We start from the raw sequence: 22,307 nt of genomic DNA on the forward strand, positions 1-22,307 counted from the left end.
GGTAATCTTGTGGACTGAGTGGACATTTGTGGAATGTCAAGTGGACATTCCTAATGTCTAGAGATATTTTTGGTCATTACAAGGGGGTAGAGGATGCCCCTGCCATCTTGTGGGTGGAGGCCAAGGACTCTACTCAACACCCTACATTACATAGGACAGCCCCCCACAGCAAATAGTGATCTCATCTGAAATGTCAGTAGTGCCAAGGTTGAGAAACCCTAGAATGGGGTATTGTCAGTGCCTGATAAACTTGGCACTATCTTAAACCACAGACTAATCTGTTCTAGTTCAAATGCCCTCAATAAGAGGAGATTAATCCACACTTAACACTCCCTTTAGTATAATCTTACCAATAAAGCCTCAGATTTAGTCCTTCATGGAGACCAGCACTTGAAAGGATGCACTCCCTAAGCTTCAGATCATCAGCCATAATAGAATCACCAGGAACACAGAGAACAAACAAAAAATCCCCCATGCCTTTGTCGCACCCTCGGAGAGTCTGACTTACTTGGTCCAGGGTGGAGCTTAGACAAGGGTATCTTTAAAGCTGACCCAGGTGATATGGAATATTATTCAGCCTTAAAAGAAAGAGAATCCTGTCACACACTATAACATGGATGAACCTTGAAGACATTATGCTAAATGAAATAAACTAGTCACAGAAGGACAAATACTCTGATTTGAGACAGAAAGTAGAATGGTGGGTGCCAGGGGCTGGGGGTGGGGGATGGGAAGTTATTTAATGGGGACAGGGTTTCAGTTTTGCAAGATGCAAAGAGCTCTGGAGATGGATGATGGTGATGATTGTACAACAGTGTGAATGTATTTAACATCTCTGAACTGTGCACTTAAAAATGGTTACAATGGGGACCGGCTGAGTGGCGCATTGGTTAAGAGTTGGCTTAGGATGCCAGCTCTGAGCAGCAGGGCCCCGGTTCAGATCCCACATGAGGGCCAATGACGCTGTGCCCTCTACAGCTAAGATGGTGAACAACAGTTTGACCTGGAGCTGGGCTGCCATGAGTCACTGGCAACAGTGTAGGCTGCAGTGGGGCTGGCATGCAACTGGCGAGCAACTGCCTCACCCGGGAAGAGCGCAATGATAACACCAACATGGGACAGTGAAGCGACGTCCTCCACAACTAGACTGAAGAACAAAAGGACAGCAACTTGTCTGTTCCCCTTCCCCAATTCCCCAACGCTGTTCCCCTCCCCCAACTCTCCAATAAAATCTTTTTTTTTAAATGGTTACAACGGTAAATTTCATGTTACGTGTATTTTACCACAATTACAATTTTTTTAATTAAGTCTTTTTAAGAGACTAGTTGGGGAATTTGGTTAAGGAGGGACCATGGCCAGACATGTGTCTGCCACACCTTCCCCTTCCTCATGTGTGTCCCTCATCAGACTCCTCTGAGCACAGGAGACGTCTGTCCCAGCTGCTGTGCCTACTCATTGGGACTTGTCGTGAGTCACCAGGACACTCGAAGGGTGATTTGCACCTAGAACAAAGGCTTTCTCTCCTTTGAAGACTTCCCCGTCTCCCTCTGTTTATTGCAGCCAAGTGAGGCCAGACGATGATGAGCAAAAGTGATGCAGGCCACTTCTGGGCCACCCCGTGTTCTCCTCCCCCTCCCACTCATTGAAGGCAACTAAGTGATGGGTGAACCACTAGATGGAAGGAATCATTAGAAGAGAGCCCCCGGCTGACTTGGAGCAGGCTCCCTGGACTGCTAGGTGAAGGAGAAAAGGCTTTAATTTGTTTGAGTCACTGCTTCAAAGGTCAGCAGACTGTCCATGTAAAGGGCGAGATAATAAATACTTTTGGCCCATGTTCTTCTTTGTTCTTTCCCAACCATTTAAAAGGGCAAAAGCCATTCTTAGCTCAAGGGCTGTACTACACAGACAAGCAGCAGTGCTGCACCTTCAGCAGCTCCTAACTCCCTCCCTGAGAAAGTTCATCCTCCCAAGGCTGAAACCAGAGGTATTGGTGGCTGCTGTGTCCTGTCCACCCTTGTTGCCCTCCCCTTGGCCTCTCAGTGTTGTGCTCTAGAGGCCCTGAGCACCCCACTGATCACCCCACTATGCCTAGGTCTGTGCCTCATGGAAAGCACCTATACTCTCTGCAAATCCAAGTCCACACACACTAATCCTCCTGGGGGCCAGTTTCTCAGTCTGACCCCAGAGTTGGCAGGTGCTCTTGTCCCCTTGTTCCCAACATGGAATCTGTCTGCTCACTGATCTGCTATCTCCGTCTGTGAGCTCTCTGAAGGTAGGGCTGTTCCCTGAAGCCTGACACTGCTTCTCTCCTCTCGTTAACGTTGCTAAGGGCTTAGCTTGAGATGTTTGATGATGTTAGACATCAGGCTGGGCACACAGGAATGCCAGAATCCTGGATTAGCAACTCTGCCAGGCAATGCTGCTGAGAAAGACAGAAGTTCAAAAACCTGTGGCTGAATATCTACCACAATTTCTTCTATTATTGTATGTTTTTAACTGAGCAATTATTCCCAGCCTCCCTTGTGACTAAGACTAGCCATGCATAAAGGTGTGTGAGCGACCTGTGAGGCATGGCCTTTCAAAGGCTTGTCTTTAAAAGAACTGAGTGCACCCCCCCACTGACTCCTGTCTTGCTGGCGGCAGATGACCAGATGACGCAGTCCTCATGGACCCACAGGTGAAACTTTATAGCGGAAGATGTGAGCCAGCTTACTAGACCAGAATGGTAGGTGAGAGAGGAATGAATTTTTATCTTGGTCGCACTACTGTATTTTGGGGACTCTGTGACAGCAGCTTGGTCTTAATAAATTCAACTACCCTGAAACCATCATGTTGGAGAAGTTGTGTGTACACAGTTGAGTCAACTGTCCCAGCGGAACCCAGCCTTCTAGCTAGAGCCATCAACGCACCAGACATGTAAGGGAAGCCACCTTGGACCCTCTAGTTCAGTCCACCCACCAGCTGAACCACTGGTGGCCTCTGTCAAAGCCACATGGAGTCGGAGAACATGCAACCAAGTCCTACCTGGATTCCTGACTTACAAAACCATGATATATATAATAAAAGACTTGCTGTTTTAGGACACTGAGTTTGGGGGGTAGTGTGTTATTCAGCAGTAGATACCTAGAGAGGCATTAGAGGAAGACCTCACATAACGTTGTCTATAGGCTCTGTGATTTTAAGTGAAATGATGTATAATGAAACCCATTTTACCACAGGCAAGTTGATAGAAACAAGAGTTAAGTAACTATGGCATCTCACCAACAGCATAACAAGACTATATATAAAAGATTTAAAACTAACAAACAGAGAGCAGGTCAGACATCCAGATAAGGACAATGGCCAGAAACCGGAATCCATGTTAGGCACTCTCATTAGATAATGCGAGACCTATTGTTGCTTCCAAAAGGTTTTATTTCCCCCATTCCCACAGCTGACCCTATCAATTTTGATTTCGCTACCCCAAAAAAATTCCAATACTAATTAACAAAGAAGATATTATTTGAAAAGAAACATTTTATTCTCTCCATTTTGCTTCTGCCTGCAGGAGGCATATGTGGGGTGGAAGAACGGGGAAAGGCAAGCATGATACTTTGCAGAATCTTTTCAAGGCAAGACATCATAGAATCTTCAAGTTAAAAGTGATTTTTTTTTTAAAGATTTTTATTGGGGAATTGGGGGGATGGGAACAGTGCTGGGGAATTGGGGGAAGGGGAACAGACAAGTTGCTGTCGTTTTGTTCTTCAATCTAGTTGTGGAGGATGTTGCTTCACTGGCCCAAGTTGGCACCATCATTGCGCTCTTCTCTGGTGAGGCAGATCAGTCGCCGGCTTCTGGATGGCCGCTCACTGCGGCTGCTGGCCGCTCACGCTGGCTGCTGGCTACATACGGTAGCCCATGGCAACCCACTGCCACAGGGAGTGCAGCCTACGCCGTCGCCGGAGACTCATGGCAGCCCAGCTCCAGGTTGAGCTGTTGCTCAGCATCTTAGCTGTGGAGGGCAGTGTCACTGGCCCTCATATGTGGGATCCGAACCGGGGCCCTCTGGCATCCCAAGCGAGTTCTTAACCATCGCGCCACTCGGCCGGCCCTAAAAGTGATATTAATACTGTATTATTCAATAGCTCATGCTGTGATTGGGATGATTCCCAAAGAATATGATTACTTTAACTGGACTGCAGGAATGTTTCCTGATCGCCCCCCCGCCCCAGAATCCCCTAAACAGTTCCAGAATGATTCTTGACTTCATTAACAACACTTCATACAATTCCAAAGATAAACCAGTAAAACTTGAGAAAAATTCTTCAAATGCTCCCAATTTTCTTCACACAATTTGGGGCTTTTATTTCAGGATCTTCATCTTAGAAGAGGGAGCTTAGATAGGTTTCAGGAGGAGCTGAAGAGAAGGATGAGGAGCAGTCTGGAGGCAGGACCTCTCCCTCCTTGGGGACATTCTTGCTGAGCGTGCCCAAACCTGTGGGTGAGAAAGGGATGATTTTTTTTTTTAAGAAAGGGATGAACTTTGAATGGGTCTGCTCAGCACCAGTTCCCAAACCAGGTTCTCTAGGCTGGGGGTGAGACTGGGGAGGAAGACCTGGTTAATTCATCTCAGATCCAATAGCCTTCCCTTTCCAACCTCCCTCTTTCCTTTTTTGTTCTAATTTCTCTTTATTTCCACACCATTAATTCATGAGGCTCAACTCTCATTCAACATCAGGGGAAGTTGCCATATCTTCTGCATTGCTTTTTTCACAATTGGACATCCACTTGCCTTTTGAAGGCTAAAACATGCTACTGTCCCCAACATGGCTTGTTGTCATCTGACAAACTCCAGGACATGCTTCCACCTTTGATGACTCTAGCCCACGAATCAGCACTCCCCACACCACATCATCCCACTATGTCTCTGGTGTGACTGCAATGTCAGCGTCCGTGATGGGGCAAGACCTTGACATGACAATGGCAGGCTGTGTCTTCCTGGTTCCCGTGGTGGTTGAAGGAGGGCTGGAACTTGGAGGGGTTGTCAAGTGTGATGATGAAAAAGGGGGTTTCTTTCTAAATAGTCATATGCATGTCTTCGAATGTTACCCCCTTTTGAGCTAGGCAGCTTCTAAAAATCTATGCCCACTTTCTGTGTGGTCCAACAATGTGGCAGTCACAAAAGTCTCCCAAGATTTAAAAAATGTAGATTCATATTTGTTTTTTCAACCTTACCAAAGAATTCCCCTACCATACACACAATAAAACAGTGTTTGTGTGTGTGTGTGGGGGTCTTGTACAGTTTATAATTTGCATGAAAGCTTTATTTCTCTTTCCCACCTGAGAAAGGAGGTAAAAAATGGATTTCCTGGACTTGGGGAAGTACAAGTTTTTCTTTCCTCTAACTCGGCTTTGAGCAACCTGCTCTGTCCATTGTGCTGAATATTCAATAATTTCCCTCAACCAGTTCTTATTTTAGACCAAAACGAAGGGGTTACAACTAATCCTCTAGAGGACACAGACATGCTATTTTGGGGGTTGGGAATTTGGGTTAGAATGAAGGCCTGTCTCCCTTTCCTGCTCATCACCCACTCGGTTGCAAATTGAGTCACCAGCATGTAGAGTTCAGACATTTCACATAAAGATCTGGATTTCCGGCTTCTCTCAGTATGGCAGGGGGTCTGTAAACACTGAACCAAAGTCCCCAAATAACAGCCACCAGCTAGGGTGGGGTAGTAGCTTTTGACAGGACTTGTTCTTTCCAGTTCCCTACAGACCTCATGAGTCCCTCTTGTTACCCCAAGGCTCTAATATATTTCACTTTGAATCCCTACCCTAGAATCCCTCTAATGCCTAAGATTAAAAGATGAATATGAAGCTTTCTCTTGGGTTTTGTGATGAGAACGGGATACATGCAGTGGCTTTTAGTTGGCTCCCTGTCCTGGAACTCAGCACTTTTTGGTGTCTTAGTGTCCTGGCATCTCTCATTCACTGGGCTGCTGTGTCTCTTTCTGCTTCTTACATCCTGTCTGCCTCACTCCCTGCCTCTCTGTTTCTTTGGAGGAAGAAAGGGACATGGGAAGGGAATGAAGTTTCGGACCAGATGTGCCTGGGTTTGAATCCCAGCTCTGCCATATCCTAAGTAGCCACCTGAGTGTCAATTTTGTCATCTTTAAAATAGGAATAATAATTACAAATTTTTTTAATAATAATGAGGAATAATAATTTAAAGAATAATATCCTCACAGTGTTGTTGTGAGGACAATTAAGGAATATAAAGCAGGCGGGGGAGGGACCCACTGTGGAAAGGGGTCTTTGTCATTGATAATCCTATTAATAGTAATCATCAGCATGTACTGTATTCCCAGTGATGTGCTCAGGACTCGTGTACCTGACCTGACCTCACTGAGTCCTCCCACCAACTCTATGACGTAGGGATTATGTTCCTCGAATGAATCACAAAGATGGAGGCTCAGAGAAGTTAAGTAACTGTCCCAAGATTGCACAGCTAGTAAAAAACTAGATATAAACCCAGGCACTTGGACTTAGGAGCCTGTTCGCTTAATGATCATGCAATCACACCTCCCAGTCATAGTCACGATTAGAGAACGGTGCTATGGTAGGCTCCAAGGTCACGAGTGAGGAAGTAGAGGACACTTCGTGCCTGAACCGTTCTTTTCCCTAAACTGATGCACACTCACCTGCATCTTAACTCTCAGCAATGCCTCAGAATATCCTGCTTTTATCCTCGCCCTGCCTCCTCTGTTTTCCACAAGGCAGCCAAAATATTGCTTTTACAATACAAATAGGATGCTGCAACCCCTGTCCACAACCTTCCAGTGCCTTCCCAGAATGTCAAAAATAAAATTACTTGCTCACTCTAGCCCCGAAACGTTCATGACTCGCCTCCTTCCACCCCTCGTTGGTCCAGCCACGCTGGCTTGCTCCTCCCTGTGGCCTGGGTCCTGGATGGGCCCTCTCCCTGTATCCCTGTGCCCAGATGTTTGCATGGCTGGACCTGCGTCACCCAGGCGTCCACCCAAGTCCCTCCTCAAAGACCTCCCATGACTGTTTAGTCTCCACTGTCCATCCCCAAAATGCCCTCTTCGTCGCATCACCCTGCCTTATTTATACCAGGTTTACCACTGTTGCAACCCCTTCAGGCATCTGTTTCCTGTTTGTCTCATCTTCCTCTTCTCTCCCTGGACCACTGGCATGTAAGTTTCGCTGGACAGGGACTTCTTTTTGGCTCACTGCTATTTCCGCAGGCCCCCGACACCAGGCCAGTGCAGGTGCTCATTAAATTGTTGAATAAAGGAAGCTTTTAGAAGTGATTGCACTGATGACCCCAGTTCTCCACCCCCTCCCAATCCAAGCCCTTTGCAAACCCCTGCAACCCCCACCATCAAGAGGCAGGGCCTTTTTCCTCACCCTTGAATATAAGCTGGTAAAACAAGATAGCAGTGGTTGTGCTGGCCTCAGGAGGCCTCGCACACCTCTGCTCTGTCACACTTTCTTGGAACCCTGCCACTACCAAGTGCAAAAGTCCAGCCGAGTCTGCTAGACAAGGCTGATTTTTGCTTAGTGGTAACTCACTCCCATCTCCCTCATCTCTGCCTCACGCCCCGATGTCATCACTCATGGGAGCAATCAAGCCGTGAGGTTTTAAGTAGGAGGGAAGGGGAGCAAACACACATGGCTTGACCCAGAGGAGTGATAAAGACAGAGAGAAGGGCACATGGCTTTGGGGTATATTTCAGAAGTGGGATCAGCATGGATTCTGGGGGCCGGTGAGTGGTCACCCACGTGACTAGGCTACTCCTGTTATTCACCTCCTCCCATACCAAGTGGAGCAAGTTTGGGACCTGGTGTGTTAACCTCCTGTAACTGGGGCAGAGGGAGGGGTGAGGGGAGGTGGGTGTAGCAGCCAGACTGGAGACTGACGAAAACTCAGCTGACCCCCACTGGGTCCTGACAGAGCCCCTGCACCAGGACCCCAAGGATATGGAGCAGGAAGGAAACCACCGTGGCCTGATTTGGAGCCTCTGCCCACCTGCCGGTTCCTACAAGGACTTCCATGGGCACCAATCTGGCCCCTCATCACTGCAGAAGCAGCAGGAAAGGCTCCAAAACCACAACTCAGGTTTTCCATGACCGTGGCCCAGCCACTTACTCTTTGAGTGCCTGTTTCCCCGATCTGTGTAATGAGGATAACGACACTGCTTGCCTCTTTTGCTATGACGATGAAATGAGTGGGTAGGTTTAAGCCCTTGGAAGAGGGCCTGGCCCACAGTAGGCACCAGCTGCTGTTATCAGGACCTGGTCCTCAGACCCCGGCCTGGCCTCATCACCCGCCACCACCGCCACTTCATGTCTCTCCCAGTCCCCTCTTGAGGTCCTGCAGCTGATGATGGGGCTTCTCCAAGCCAGTTTTCTCTGCCAGACAGTGGGCACAGTGACTTGAACCTCTGGGTGCGAGGGGACACTGAGAGGAAAGGCGCCTGGGGGTGCTTGCAATGGGCTGCGCAGAGTCAAGCATTTGCATTCATTCCTTCCCTTCATTTCCAACAATGGGCTTTTCCAGCAGGAGCCTCATCCGCTGTCTCAAAAGGTAGCACTCAGGCCAGCGCCTTGCCCGGGGCACCCTGATGGTCACTCACTCCTTCAGACTGCCCGGCACCCAAACCTCCCTCAGCTGCCTGGGCACTTGAGTCTTTTAAGTGTAACCACGTGTGAACTTCATTTCTTTAGCACACATTCTGCTTTAATCCAAGCTAGCTTTGTTTATCCGGATAGAACTATAACTCACCTGCATTCTTTCCCCGGACCCTCCTACCTGTACATATGCTGTATGTTCACTCTTTTACATCATTAAGCTCTTAGGACATTGGGTTCTGGTCAGCTCAGACTCACTTAAGAGTAAAGCTTCAGGTCTATCAACCATGGCTAGGATACAATAACCCAACTTCAAACTAGAATAAGGTTTTAGTCAAAGGTAACAACTTGGCCTCAGTTACATTCCAGCTCCAGACTCACGAAGGTGGAAATGGCCCATGTACTGCATGCCCTGGAAACCAAACGAACGATGTCATGACACCAGGACCTGGAGCCGTGATCAATTGCTCCTGCCTTAGCCCCAACAAATCACTAGAGCCCATGACCCCAGCTCTCATAGCAACCATGATTAATGATTTTTCCCTTACCTGGCCTAGCCACTAGAGGCCACTGGGGAGCCACGTTTTTGAGAGCACTAGCTCAGGTGCCTCCAGGCTTGGTGACAAATCCCTAAATAAACCTTTACTTTGCTGCAAACTTCTGCTGGTACCTTATTTTGGCTTGGATACGCACAGGCAAGTGAACCCTTTTGAGTCCACAGTAAGAGAAGGTGGGACCAGACTCTGGCTGTAGACACTGGACAGTCGAGCTCAAGGGTAGGCAAACTTTTGAGACACAAGAGCCACCAGGGGTCAGCAAACTGCGGCTGGCAAGCCACATGTGGCTCTTTGGGTACATACATGTGGCTCTGAAGTAAAATTGAAAATGAAAATAAAACTATCATAGTTTCATTTATAAAATTTTGAAAGTATATTATTCACATAATGGTGATCATGTAAAAATATATATATGGCTCTCAAATAATTTTTAAATTGTTGTGAGGGACAGGATTGGCTCTTCCAGGGGTCTGCAAACTTTTGAGACAGAACATACCCAAAGAGCCGCATGTGGCTCGCGAGCCGCAGTTTGCCAACCCCTGGTCTAACTAGTTACTTTCCCAGACTTTCCTGCAGCTAGGACATGGCCCATAGCCTGGGTTTTACTGGCGAGGCGCTGGTCCATCACCCTGAAGAGAAGGAACCAGGGCCTGGACCCCAGGACACTGTGCTAAACTGAGAACCAGGGGTGAGACAGCACCCTAAAAAGGTCTGCACTCAACAGTGAGCCACACCACCTCCAGAGGGTCTCAGACTGATGGCCACCACACTCGCACTCCACTCCCAGGAGAGTGGATTCCTCTCTTGGCAAAATGGGTCACCCAACAGTCCCACTGACAGTAATATTTGGGGTCCCCTATGAAATGGGGTGAACTACCCCAAGGAACACTCTTAGCAAAGGATGTGGGTACCATTATTTATAGATGTGGAAACTGATGGGTGTGACCTGAGATTATGCAGCCAGGAAGCAGTTGGGTAGACCAAACCTGGGCCAGCTTGGCACTGAGCTGAGTCCCTACCCCAACCTCCTGCCTGCCTCTGTGAGATGGGAGTGGGATGATCTCTCCTGGGACCCCGAGTGGGCAGGGGATGATGAGCAACGTGTGCAACCGTCTCCCATGCTGCCAGACATGGGTGACCCGTCACCTCTCACAGGGTCCCTTGTCTTTGGCTCAAGTATAGGAACTGCTGCCCTAGGGCTATGCCCAGGCTCCCAGGGCCTCCCCCGCACTGTGTGGGTTCCAGAGAGCCCATCTCCTAGACAATCAACTCCCAGGGTGTGGCGCCTACGACAGAACCTGGGACTCAGGTCTACACACCTCATCAGTGACTTTTATTACTCTGCAGATGCTGGTGAATTGTCTCCAACTCGCTTCCCAGAGCAGGCATCGCTGTCCATCTCATGCCTTCCTGGGTGCAGAGAAAACCGAGACCAACGAGTCCACTGCCAGGCCCCTTCCCCATCCCCCAATCTGTCCTGGGGGTCTCCTAGGGGCAAGACCCAGCCCCTTTCCTTTAGCCTCCTCTCCATCAAGGGATCTGCCTGCCGGTCTTGCCCTGTGCTCCTCTTCTGCGCTCCTGGCCTACCTTGTTCCTCTCCAGGGTAGGGAGTGGGTGGAGAGGGAAGGAGGGGGGAGAGGGGAGAAGGATGCAATGTGGAGGTACCTTTTCAGAGGATGGGAAAGGCTGGGGGGTCAGGAGGTGAGATGTGAACAGGAAAGTGAGATTTGGGACAGAGCTAGGAAGGAACAGAGAAGATGTTAGGGCATCGGGCAGTTTAAACACAGGGTGAGGGGTGGGGGGCAGAGGAGCGGGTGCTGGAGGTCGGCTGCCGGGCACGATGACGCGGCAGGCGGAGCGGCTACCCCAGGGGCCAGGGCGGGAAGGGCCCCCCGGCCTCGGGGCCCGGCGTGCCTGGCCCGCCCGCGCCACCCGCCGCCCGGCCGTGGATGCGCTGGTGGCGCAGCACGTGCTCGCGGCGCCCAAAGCCCTTGCCGCACTCCCAGCAGGCGAACGGCCGCGCGCCCGAGTGCGTCTTACGGTGGCGCACCAGGTGCTCGCGCCAGTAGAAGGTCTTGCCGCACTCGCAGCAGGCGTGAGGCTTCTCGCGGGCAGGCAGTGGGCGCAGGGCCGGCCCGGGGCTGCCGGGGTGCGTGCCGCGGTGGCGCCGCAGGTGCTCCTTGCGCCGGAAGGCCTTGCCGCACTCAGGACAGGCGTGTGGCTTCTCGTCCGAGTGGCTCTGTCGGTGGCGCAGCAGGTGCGTCGGCTTCAGGGCGGCCTTGCCGCACTCAGGGCAGGATGTGGCGCCAGGGGCGGCCAGGAAGGGAGGCAGGCCGGGCGCAGGCGGGGCCGGCGGGGTCAGCGCGGGGCTGTCCGGTTCTTGCTTATAGTGGCGTGGGGCCTGTGTGTCCCCCGTCGCCGGCTCCTCAGCCCCCGAGGCCGCGTCTCCTGTCAGGCAAAGGCGCAGTCAGGGCGGCGGCTCCGCGCAAAGCGGAGCGGGCACAGTCCAGCAGGGGCGAACCGGAGATGATGACGGTTTCATGGGCAGGGAGGGAGCGCTCAACAACAGGGGACTTTGGGGTGGGCTTCTCATTCATTCCTGTGATCCCCACAGCACAGTGCCTGGTGCACACTAAGCGCCCACTCGAGAGACCTACAGATGGATGGGTGGGTGTGAGGGGGATGGGTGAACAGATGGGGAAAGTGGTACAGTACACAGGTGAACAGACAGTGTAGGGTGGATTGGTGGGTGAATGGCAGGTCAGCAGGGGCATGCATGGGTGGAGGAAGAAATGGATAGATAAGTGAGTAAATATGTGTGAGGGGTGGATGGGTGGGTGGGTGGGTAGATGGATGCAATTGGTTGATGGATGGGTGAACGGATGGATGGGTGAACGGATGGATGATGATGGGTGGATGGAGGGTGGATGGGTGGATGTAGGGTGGATGGGTGGTTGGTGGAGAAGGAGTAATGGGGAGACAGATGAAGGGATGAGGAGGAAGGCAGACTGATGGATAAATGGTAGGTCGGTGGGTGACTGTACAATGTACGAGGGAGCAGGCAGGCATCTGAGTGGGTATTCAGGTGACAAATGGGTGGGTAGATAACATGGAAAAATGAACCACGTATTTCCTTTCTCCACGTTTTCAAACTGCTCTATGGAAATGCAGGGAGATAAGCAACGTGTTTTTAACACTAGGACAGGCATGATAAAAACAGCAATCACTAACATCTGTTATCTGTCCCCTATGTGCCTGGAGTGGTGTGGAGCAGTTTACCTATACACTGTTTCAACCTCACACACCACAGTGAGAGCAGGTCTATCTTGTCCCCTACACAGACAGAGGAGGGCACTGAGCTCAGAGGCGAGTCCAGGTGACCTGACCATCCCTACTAGCTCCCCTGACCTGCCCTTCTGCAGGAAGTAGTCTGGAACTCCGACCCTCTCCCCCAGGCCCACAGACACACTTGTACTTTACAAGTTCTTCCAGCTTTGCTTTTCTGCTGGTGTTCATCAGACAGGACCTGAAACACTACGAGCTCCCAAGCATAACCTTGGTCCCTGTCCTCCCTGTGTCCTCCATCCTCCCCGGGTCCCTGTCCTCCCTGTGACCCTCCATCCTCCCCGGGTCCCTGTCCCCACTGCGTCCTCCATCTTCCCAGGGTCCCTGTCCTCCCCGTGTCCTCCATCCTCCCTGCATCCTCCATCCTCCCCAGGTCCCTCCCTCTCCGTGGTCTCTATCCTGCTGCTTCCACATGTGACCTCGAGATGACCCTCAAGCTACTCTGTCCTCTACACCTGCACCCCCAGCACTGGTTCCACACCGAGTCCCAGAATCATCAGTCTGCCTCTGGTGGACGTCTCAGGTTTCTGTCTTCCACTGTCTGTTCCCTTCTTTGACCTCCCTTCCTCATCCTAAAGTGTGTGGTCTGGATGGAGCCGGCTCCAGCCCCAGCTCCAAGGGCAGGTGTGCGTGCCAGGCCTGGATGACTGGCACAGGGTGCTGGCTCCCTGGCCACAGTGCCCAGATCGGAAAGAGCATGGCCGAATGGGAGCCAGTGAACCATGGTCCCGGGCCTCTGTGCAGCTGCAGGGGGCAGCACCTCGTTGAGACCATGGGCACAGATCTCAGGGTGCAATCTTGGTTTTGCCAGCACTTGCTCTCAGGTGAGCTATTTCATTTCTCTGTGCTGGCCTCTGTGGCTACAGATGGTGGGCAAAGCCGCCTATCTACAGGGCTGCCATGGGGCTTTGCCTGACACCCCACCTGCTGTGCCCTCCAGGGCGGGGAAGGAGGGGGGTAGTGTCTGATGTCTGATTCATTCCCAGCCCCAGGACTGAACAAATGAATGATGGGCAGAAGGGAACCCCACCCCTTTCCCACCCCCACCCGCCACGAGGGCTGGGAGAGAAAGCCAGTGGTGTGGGAGAGACAAGCCAGCTGCTCACCTAACGGGATCATTCCCCCTTCTTCTTTTCCGAGGCCGACCCCGGAGCCTTCTGTCACATCCCGAGGGGCCCTCATCGCTGGTCCCTGAAATGAGAGACCACATTCGCAAGTGAGAAACCTGAGTGAGGGCCTCAATTTTTCTCCCTCTCTCTCCCCTCCACCTTTAACCAGTCACTGAGTCCTATTGCCGGCTCTGGGGAAGCTGGCTATTCTGGAGGCCCAGCTCTCCCATGGAGGGGCCCCTGAGGGAACCACTGCAGGTTGGACCCTCCAGCCCCAGGACAGCCTTCAGCGGACAACCGCGGCCCATCAGAGACCCTGAGCCGGACCCGCTGCAACTTCCTGACCCACAAAACCTGTGTGAGATGACAAATACTTATTTTTCTAAGCCACTAAGTTTGGGGTGATGCTACACAACAGATAACTGATATACCTGCTTTGAATATTGCTTTAGCTTCTTATGGCCCTTTGCAAACTCCTTGACAAAATGCAGAAGAAAAACATGTAAGCTACTTTTAACTCGGGGAAAATTAAGCAACCTCAGAATGGGACTTTTCCTGGCTTGAATGGCAACAGCCCCGAGTGGAATGGCGCCAGCCAGGAAGGTTAAAGAAAAAGCTCAGAGTGGCAATTTTTAGTTCTTGGACACTCGTCATTGTTCCTCAAGCCCTCGTCCCCGAGGGTAAGACCAGGATTCTCCTGGTGTCCATGGACAGTTGACTCATGAGCTGTCTGCATCCAACCCCCTTCTTCACATTTTACTTGTTTCAAACGCTTTCGGACTAAAGCAATGGTTAGGGTGGAAATCAGCGATGCCAACATTCTATCAGCTGGTGAGAGGACTCAGCAGGAAGCGTTCGGCGCCTTTTGTGAAAGCACGTTGTTTGGGATGTATGGGTGAATGCATGCTGTCTGGGCTGTGGCAGGATGGGTGAGTTGTGGCTGTGAACCGATTCCTGGCCACTCGGGCCGCCCAGGGTGTGATGGGGCCACAGGTGCTGTTCTGTTGCTTGCTTCTGCAGTGGCCCATGTGCGCTGGTCCCTGCTACCCAGTCCAGCCCTACCTTTGGGGAAGTCCCCACCTGGAACTCTAAGTCCATGCCACTGTAAACAGCTTATGTGAGCTGAGTGTGCTAGGCTCTTGCACACCTCCACTCTTTTGCCTGAATACCCTGTCCCATCTAGTCTACCTTGGGAGTTGGCTAAGGCCCCGTCTCTGCCACACACACAGGTTTACAAGGAACATCCCCTATTTTGGTACCCATCACACCGCACTTTTTAATGGCTTTATTGAGGTTTAGCAGACATACAATAAATCCATGTAAAGCACATAACCCGATGAGTTTTGACATACATACACACTCAAGAAGGCACCACGGCAATCGAGTACACAGCTACCACCTGACAGTCCTCGCACACGCGTGTCATCTCCCCATCCCAACATGACCACTGATGTTCTTCCTGTCACTACAGAGTGGTTTTCATCTTCTAGAACTTTACCCAAATAGCACCACACAGTGAACAGGTGTTGTTGTTTTTTTAATTTGTTTGGTCTGGTTTCTCTCTCTGAACATAATTATTTTGAGATTAGGATATTGGCCTATAGTTTTCTTGTAATGTCTTTGGCTTTGACATCAGGGGAATGTCAGCCCCACAGAAGGAGCTGGAAGTAGCCCCTCTTCTTCCATTTTTGGGATAGTCTGTATGGAGTTGGTGTCATTTCTCTCTGGGATGTCAGACTTCGCCAATGCAGCCGCCTGGCCCATCACACCAATTGTTCGCATCCGTGCTCACCCATCTCCTCCAACAGACGGCAGGCTCCTGGGACTGGCCTGTCTTGCTTCTGTGGTATCCCTGGTGCTGGTCTTTTAATAAGAGCTTTATTTAGATAACATTCATGTACCACAGAATTCACCTACTTAAAACACAATTCAGTGGTTTTTAGTAGATCCAGAGCTGTGCAAGCATCACCACAGTCACTTTGAGAGTCTTTTCATCCTCCCCAAAAGAAACCTTGAACCCATCACTACCCTTCCCCTCCCCCAAGCCGCTGGAAGCCACCATCTACTTTCTGTGTCTGCAGATTTGCTGAGTCTGGGCAGTGCATAGAAATGAAATCACGCAGGCATTGTCTTTTTTGACTGGCCTCTTATGCATAGGTCGTCAATGCTCTTCCATGTTGTGTCAGGACTTCATTCTTTCTCACGGCTGAATCACAGTCCACGGTGTGACCACTGCATTTGCTTTACCCATGCCCCAGCCGGTGCACACGAGGTTTCCACTCTGGGGCTATCACAAGTGACGCCGCCTGGCTGTCCCTCATCCCACACTGGGTTCAGTTCAGTGTGGATGCGTTTTCATTTCTGCTGGGTGCACACCCAGAAGGGAACTGCGGGCTCACAGGGCGCAGTGCATCCTCACTTAACCTTGGCAGTGCGTCCTGAAACTTTAAGCGAAACGACGTATACTGACACCTGCTTTGCCACAGGCTGGCTGATGTACACGAGTTACGTTCCCACAGCTTCTCATCTGCGTTCTACATTCAACCTTTTGAAGGAATTGCCGGACTGTTTCCCACCGTGGCTGCGTAACTTTGCACTCCCGGCAGCACAGAAGAGGGCTGCAGTTCCTGGCACCTCATGCTAGACAGTGAAAGAGTGAATGGATGGATGGATAAAGGTCAAATCGTCTGCCTTTGCCCCGAAGAAGAGATGCAGGAGTGCACAGGTAAGGCTGGGGTCTGGCATGAGGCCGACCTGGATGCCTCCACTACAGACCTGCTTGTGGGTCCCAAGCGAGTTACCTTCCACCCTGTCAGTTCAGAAGGGGCTGGGCGGCACACAAGTCTTCACCCCGAGCCCCCAATCAGAGAGGTGGTGGGTCAAGCGCATGGCGTGGAGACCCTCCAGCTCCCTGGTCAGCACTCCTGGAGTGGGGGTCAGGAAGCCGCACTGCTAGCGGGCTCTCCTGGTGATGCTAAGGCACGCCCAAGCCTGAGAACCTTCAGTCCTCTGCAGGACCCCACAGATGTCCTGGGGCTCTCTGGCCTGGGGTCAGACACGGGATGCTGCCATGCAGAGGCCGAGCGCCGTCCACAACAGAGCAGCCATGGGTGCTCAGGGACCAGCAGCAAGAATCTGGGGCCACAGCACGTTAATTCTGTACCTTCCACCACCCCCTAACTAGCTATGTGACCTTGGCCAAGTTGCTTAGCATATCTGAGCCTCCTATCGTCATCTGTGAGACAGAGGACAGCAGTACCCAGTGCCAACCCCTCAGGACCTCAGTGGGATTTATCAGGGGGCTTATGGCCATGCTGTGTCAGCCTAACCCCCAGAGGGAAATGGAGACTGACATCAGCCATGGGGCAGTCAACTCTGTATATGTGGCCGACCCCCAATAAAAGCCCTAGACACCAGGCTCAGGGAGCCTCCCTGGTGGGCAATACTCGGTGCTTGCTGCTTGACAACCCCTGGGAGAGGAGACCGGAAGCTCCACATGTGAAATCCCTGGGCCCTGGCCGTGCACTTCCTCCCTGGGCCAATTTAACCTGCGTCCTTCCACTGTGATTAACCAGAGCCGTGAGCACAGCGGCCTTCCCTGAGTTCTGAGTCCTTCTTCTACTGGACTTTCCAAGTGAGGATGGTCTTGGGGACCCCCAAATGGGTGCCAGGAGGGAGGGTTGTCTTAAGGACTGTTCTGTCTAAACTGTACCACCAGCCTGACCTCACACCTGCCCTACAGCAGGTGCGATCCCCACTCTCCATCACACTTTTTTTTTTTCTTAAAGATTTTATTGGGGAATTGGGGAAGGGGGACAGTGTTGGGGAATTGGGGAAGGGGAACAGCCAAGCTGTTGTCCTTTAATCTTAGTTGTGGAGGACGCAGCTAGCTCAGCTCCAAGTCCAGTCACCATCCGGCCGCCCGTCGGCAGCTCAGGGCAACTCAGCTCAAGGTGCCATGTTCAATCTTAGTTGCTGGTGGGCATAGCCCACCATCCCATGCGGGAGTCGAACCGGCAACCTTGTTGTTAGGAGCACGTGCTCTCACCAGCTGAGCCATCCTGCCACCTGTTGGCAGCTCAGCAGCAGCTCAGCTCGGGCACAGCTCACCGGCCCATGTGGGAATCGAACCGGCAACCCTGTTGCTCAGAGCTCGCGTTCTTAACCAACTGAGCCACTTGGCCAGCCCTCCATCACACTCTTGATGCCAGAGATCATGGAGCCTGTTTTGTTTGTCTGCGTACAAGTGGAGTGTCATTCCCACAAGCTGAGGCCGGGCGCCGGTCTGGAGAGCAGACAGTAAGAACCGAGGGGCAGGCGAGTCTCCGACCCCTGGGAGGTGGCCACCAAGGGACGCATGTGCACGGGCCCTCCCACCAGCCACCCACCGCTTACCCAGAGCTCCTCCAGCAGGGCCACGGCCTCCTCCCCGCTCTGGGGCTGCCGGCTGCACACCCAGGCCTGAATGTTGGCAGGGAAGGCGCTCAGGAACTGCTCCAGCACCAGCAGCTCTAGCATCTGCTCCTTGGTGTGCACCTCGGGCTGCAGCCAGTCCCGGCACAGGGCGCGCAGCCGGCCCAGTGCCTCACGGGGACCTGGTGCATCCCCCAGGTGGAAGTGGCGGAAGCGGTGCCACGGTGAGTCGAGGGCCAGGCCCCCAGAAGCCTGGCCCTCCTGTTTCACGGGCTGGGGGCACAGGACCTCCATGGTGGCCGGTGAGCCCTGGGGGGACAGCAACACCTGTGGGGAGGCAAGTTCAACATGGTGAGAGCCCAGCCAGGCATTCTGGAATCTGCAGCCACCCGCTGTGGGGGAAGGACAGCAGGGGTGCGGGGTCTGGAACCACACCACGGGGATGCACACCCCAGGACCCCACTTAGAAGCCAAATGACCTGGAGCAAGTGGTGTCACCTTTCTGTGCCTCAGTTTCCCCCATAAGACATAGTGCTCATCCACCTAGTGGCCGCAGATAGCTGCCTGAGAAGGTGGCTGAGGGGTGCTGCTCTAAGTGCCCCACAGACAACAGGTCCTGGAGAAAGGGGGGCTGTGACCCCCCTCATGGGATGGGACAGGTTCAAATCCTGGCTCAGCCTCTCCCATGGGTGACCGGGGCACCACTGTACCGCAGTCTCCTCCACAGCTTCATTGTGGGAGTTAAACAACACACACAGGGCCTGACACACAGCAGGTGCTCAGAAATGTAAGGGAGCATAGCTGCCATCACTACTATTGGGTCGTCGGGAAGGTCATGACGTATTTTTCTGTTTTCCAATGCAAAAATGCGTCATGACTTTCCCGACAACCCAATACAATCGCTTTGCCTGATCATGTACCAACCGCGTGTCCCTCATGCAGACACTGCAGGATGGCTTCTCGAAAGCCACCCTCTGTCTCTTTCTTACTAACGGCTGTGCTAAACTGTGGCCCCAAATCCATTATGTTCAAGCTCTAACCCCCATGTGACTACATCTGGAGATGAGATTTTTAGGAGATAATTAAATGATTGGGAAGTTGGTCAAAAGGCACAAACTCCCAGTTATAAGATGACTAAGTCATGGGGCTATAATGAACAGCACTGTGACAATAGGCTAACAATACTGTGTTGAATACTCGGAAGTTGCTAAGACAGTAAATCTTAAAAGTTCTCATTACAAGAAAAAAATCTGTTAACTATGTGAGTTGATGGATGTTAACTAGACTTACAAGTACTGTGGTGATCATTTCACTACATACATACATATCAAATCATTATTAAGTTCTACAACTTAAATGAAGACAATGTTATATGTCAATTATATTTCAATGAAACTGGGGGGGGGGAGATGAAATGAAGTTCTAAGGGTGGGATCCTAATCTGATAGGATTGATGGCCTTGTAAGAAGAGGAAGAGAGATGTCCCCATGATCTCTCTCTGCCAAGTGGGGACAAGCAAGGAAGCTCCTTCTGTAAGTCAGGAGGAGGGCTCTCACCAGACACCAAATCAGCCTGCATTTGATCTTGGACTTCTGGCCTCCAGAACTGAGACACAAATGTCTGCTGCTGAAACCGCCTGTCTGTGGTATTTTGTTATGGCAGCCCGAGCAGACTACAACACTAGACCCCAGTCGTGTTCGGGTATTGGGAAATTTGGCAGACTGTGAGAGTTCCCCTGTATCCATTCTCCCACTTTTCCTTTGTGTAATCACCCCACCCCACCCCAGAGGAAGCTATGTGCCCTCCACTTCCTCTTCCCCCTTCCAAAAGGGGGGCACACAAATGTGGTAGTGGCTTCCGTTATGAGGATGACACAGAGCCTAGAGCAGTGGTTCTCAACCAGGGGCAATGTGATCCCCCTCCCCAGTTGGAAGTGTCTGAAGACACTTTTGATGTTGGACAAGGGGTGGGGGTAGCGATGCTGCTGCCGGGAAAGGGATGGGTGTGGGTGTGGAGGAGACAGGATGCTGCTACGGATCCTACAGTGAACAGGATGCCCCCACGGCACAGAATGATCCAGCCCCAATTTCAACAATGCCGTGGCTAAGAAACCCTAGCTTATAAGAATGGTCCTTGAATGACCTGGGGACCGCTGGGGATGCCAAGACCCTCCTGGGGGACAATTCAAGGTCAGAACTATTGTCATCCTGACACTAAGACATTATTTGCTTCTTTCCCTCTCATTTTCTCCTGAGTGTATGGTGGGGTCTTCAAGGCCAGTGGCCACAAGCTGAATGCAGAAGCAGATGACCCAGTGGACTTCTTTTAAGTCAGACATTGGATTCACACACACAAAAAAAACATTTCCAACTCTTCCTTTTGGAAAACATGGTTGTTTTACATTTTAAAAATAGTATTTATGTTAACACATGAAGAATTGACTACCGCTATTTCTAAATGCATGAATAGTTTGACATTTTCTTGGCCTTCTTTTCTAATAAGATACATACTAAAAGCTCTAACTTCTGTAAACAACTCTGTTTTGGGTCCTTCAATAATTTTTAAAAATATAAAGGGATCCTGAGTCCAAATTGTTTGAGAGCCCCCAGCCTGGGGCGGGGGTCAGCAAGCAGCTGCCTGTGGGTTAAATCTGGCCTGCAACCTGTTTTTTAAAAATAACACATGCTGGGTTAATTAAATGGTTAAGAGATGGGCTCCGGCGCTGGGCTCCAACTTGCAGCTCTGCCACTGATCTGCTGTGTAACCTTGGACACGTGACTTGCCCTCTCTGGGCTTAATTTGTCCACCTGTAAGACAGGACTAATATTGGCTCCTTCCCTATAAGGAGTTTTAGAAATGGGCCGGCCCTGAGGAAGTGCTCAGTGAAGACTTGTCTACTGCAGGTTTCCTAACCTTGGCTGGATAATTAATTCTGTGTTGTGGCACCTGTCCTATGCCATGAAAATGTTGAGCAGCATCCCTGGCCTCTTTCCACCAGATGCCAGTAGTATCTCCTGAATTGTGACAACCAAAAATGTCTCCAGATATTGCTACGTGTCCCCTGGGGGGCAAAGTCGCCCCTGATGGAGAGCCACTGGTCCATGGGATAAATATTTACTCAGAGCACAAGGAATCTGGAGCAAATCCCGGCTCTGCTGCCTCCCAGTTATTTGTCCTTGGACAAGGTACACCAAAACTCCATTCTGGGGTAGTAAAATCATACTAGCCCAAGAGTCACAGTAAGAATTTAGCATATAAGGAAACAGGTGCTGAGAACAGCATCTGGGATAAGCAAGCCCTCACCCAGAGTTAGTTACTTAAATTACTTCGTGAGGTGCTGGGATGCTGTTATTAAAACAACCACGTGCATTAAAATCTAGCTATAAATTGGAATAGGTGTTAAAATAGGAAATAAACGAGGGTGATTGGAGGCTGAGCAGGGTAGACGTGGGGAGGGGGCAGCCTCAGGTGATAACAGCAAACACAGCCTCGAAACACTGACCCCCCCCCATCAACGAATTTAATCCCTTGCAACAAGCTAATGAGGCGAGTACTCTTCAAAAAAGAAATAAAGAAAACCAGGCAATTAATCTCATCCTCAGGAATCTCACAATTTATAAAAGCGAGACTGAGCTTGTGAAAACAGCGCATTAAATGGACCACCTGCACCCCGTCTACGTCGGGAGGATAACCTTCCCCTAAATCGCATTCCCTCAAACCTTTCCAATGGGATCGGTCGGTAGGGCCCAGCCCCACCCCCTGCCGGAATCTCCTCCCCTCCCTCCCTCCCGCCCTCCCTTCGCCCCCTCCCACTTTCTAGGCCCTCCCCAACTCCCTTCCCTCAGTTTGCAACTCTCACCTGCGATTTCCACCTCGGGGATCCACAACCCCCTCCCCCGGCCCATCCTCCTCCCCTACCTCTCCCTTCACCCAGACCCCCTTTGTATCCCCTCTCCCTAACTCTCCCATCCCTCCCTCCTCCGGCCTCCAGCCCCCACTCCCCAAAGCTCGTCCAACCGCCCCCCATCCCTCCCTCCTTTCCCCTCACTCACCTCACACTCCCAGGCGAGGCCCCCCAAGCCCCTTCACCTCTTCGCACATGCGCACAAAGCCCATTGGGGCTCCATGCCCCGGCAGGCTTTGCGCCAAACTCCTCCGTCCCTCTCCCCTACAACACTCCCAGAGACCTAGTCGTCCGTTCAGCTCAACAAACCATCCCCCGACTCCGCTGGTCTCACCCAGAACTACA

The 22,307-nt window shown here is 51.6% G+C and overlaps 1 protein-coding gene across 3 annotated transcripts; it reads right to left on the reverse strand.

Moving 5' to 3' along the window:
• Positions 1 to 4,021: 4,021 nt before the first annotated feature.
• On the reverse strand, positions 4,022 to 22,307 carry ZNF444 (zinc finger protein 444). Of its 3 annotated transcripts, none has more exons than XM_019628881.1 (5): positions 22,111 to 22,307; positions 18,041 to 18,385; positions 13,643 to 13,727; positions 11,242 to 11,639; positions 4,022 to 4,474 (listed from the first exon to the last, which is right to left on the reverse strand). In XM_019628881.1, exons 2-5 carry the CDS (start codon positions 18,350 to 18,352, stop codon positions 4,376 to 4,378), a joined length of 894 nt encoding a protein of 297 aa, XP_019484426.1. In that variant the 5' UTR covers positions 18,353 to 18,385; positions 22,111 to 22,307; the 3' UTR covers positions 4,022 to 4,375. The 3 variants fall into 3 exon arrangements, 2 of the variants coding, with proteins under 2 accessions (XP_019484426.1, XP_019484425.1); XR_002122376.1 differs by having other exon boundaries at positions 4,387 to 4,474; positions 10,511 to 11,639; XM_019628880.1 differs by lacking the exon at positions 4,022 to 4,474 and having other exon boundaries at positions 10,506 to 11,639.

This window comes from Hipposideros armiger, unplaced genomic scaffold (assembly GCF_001890085.2).
Source record: "Hipposideros armiger isolate ML-2016 unplaced genomic scaffold, ASM189008v1 scaffold_813, whole genome shotgun sequence".
In the NCBI taxonomy this organism is placed as follows: Eukaryota; Metazoa; Chordata; class Mammalia; order Chiroptera; family Hipposideridae; genus Hipposideros; species Hipposideros armiger.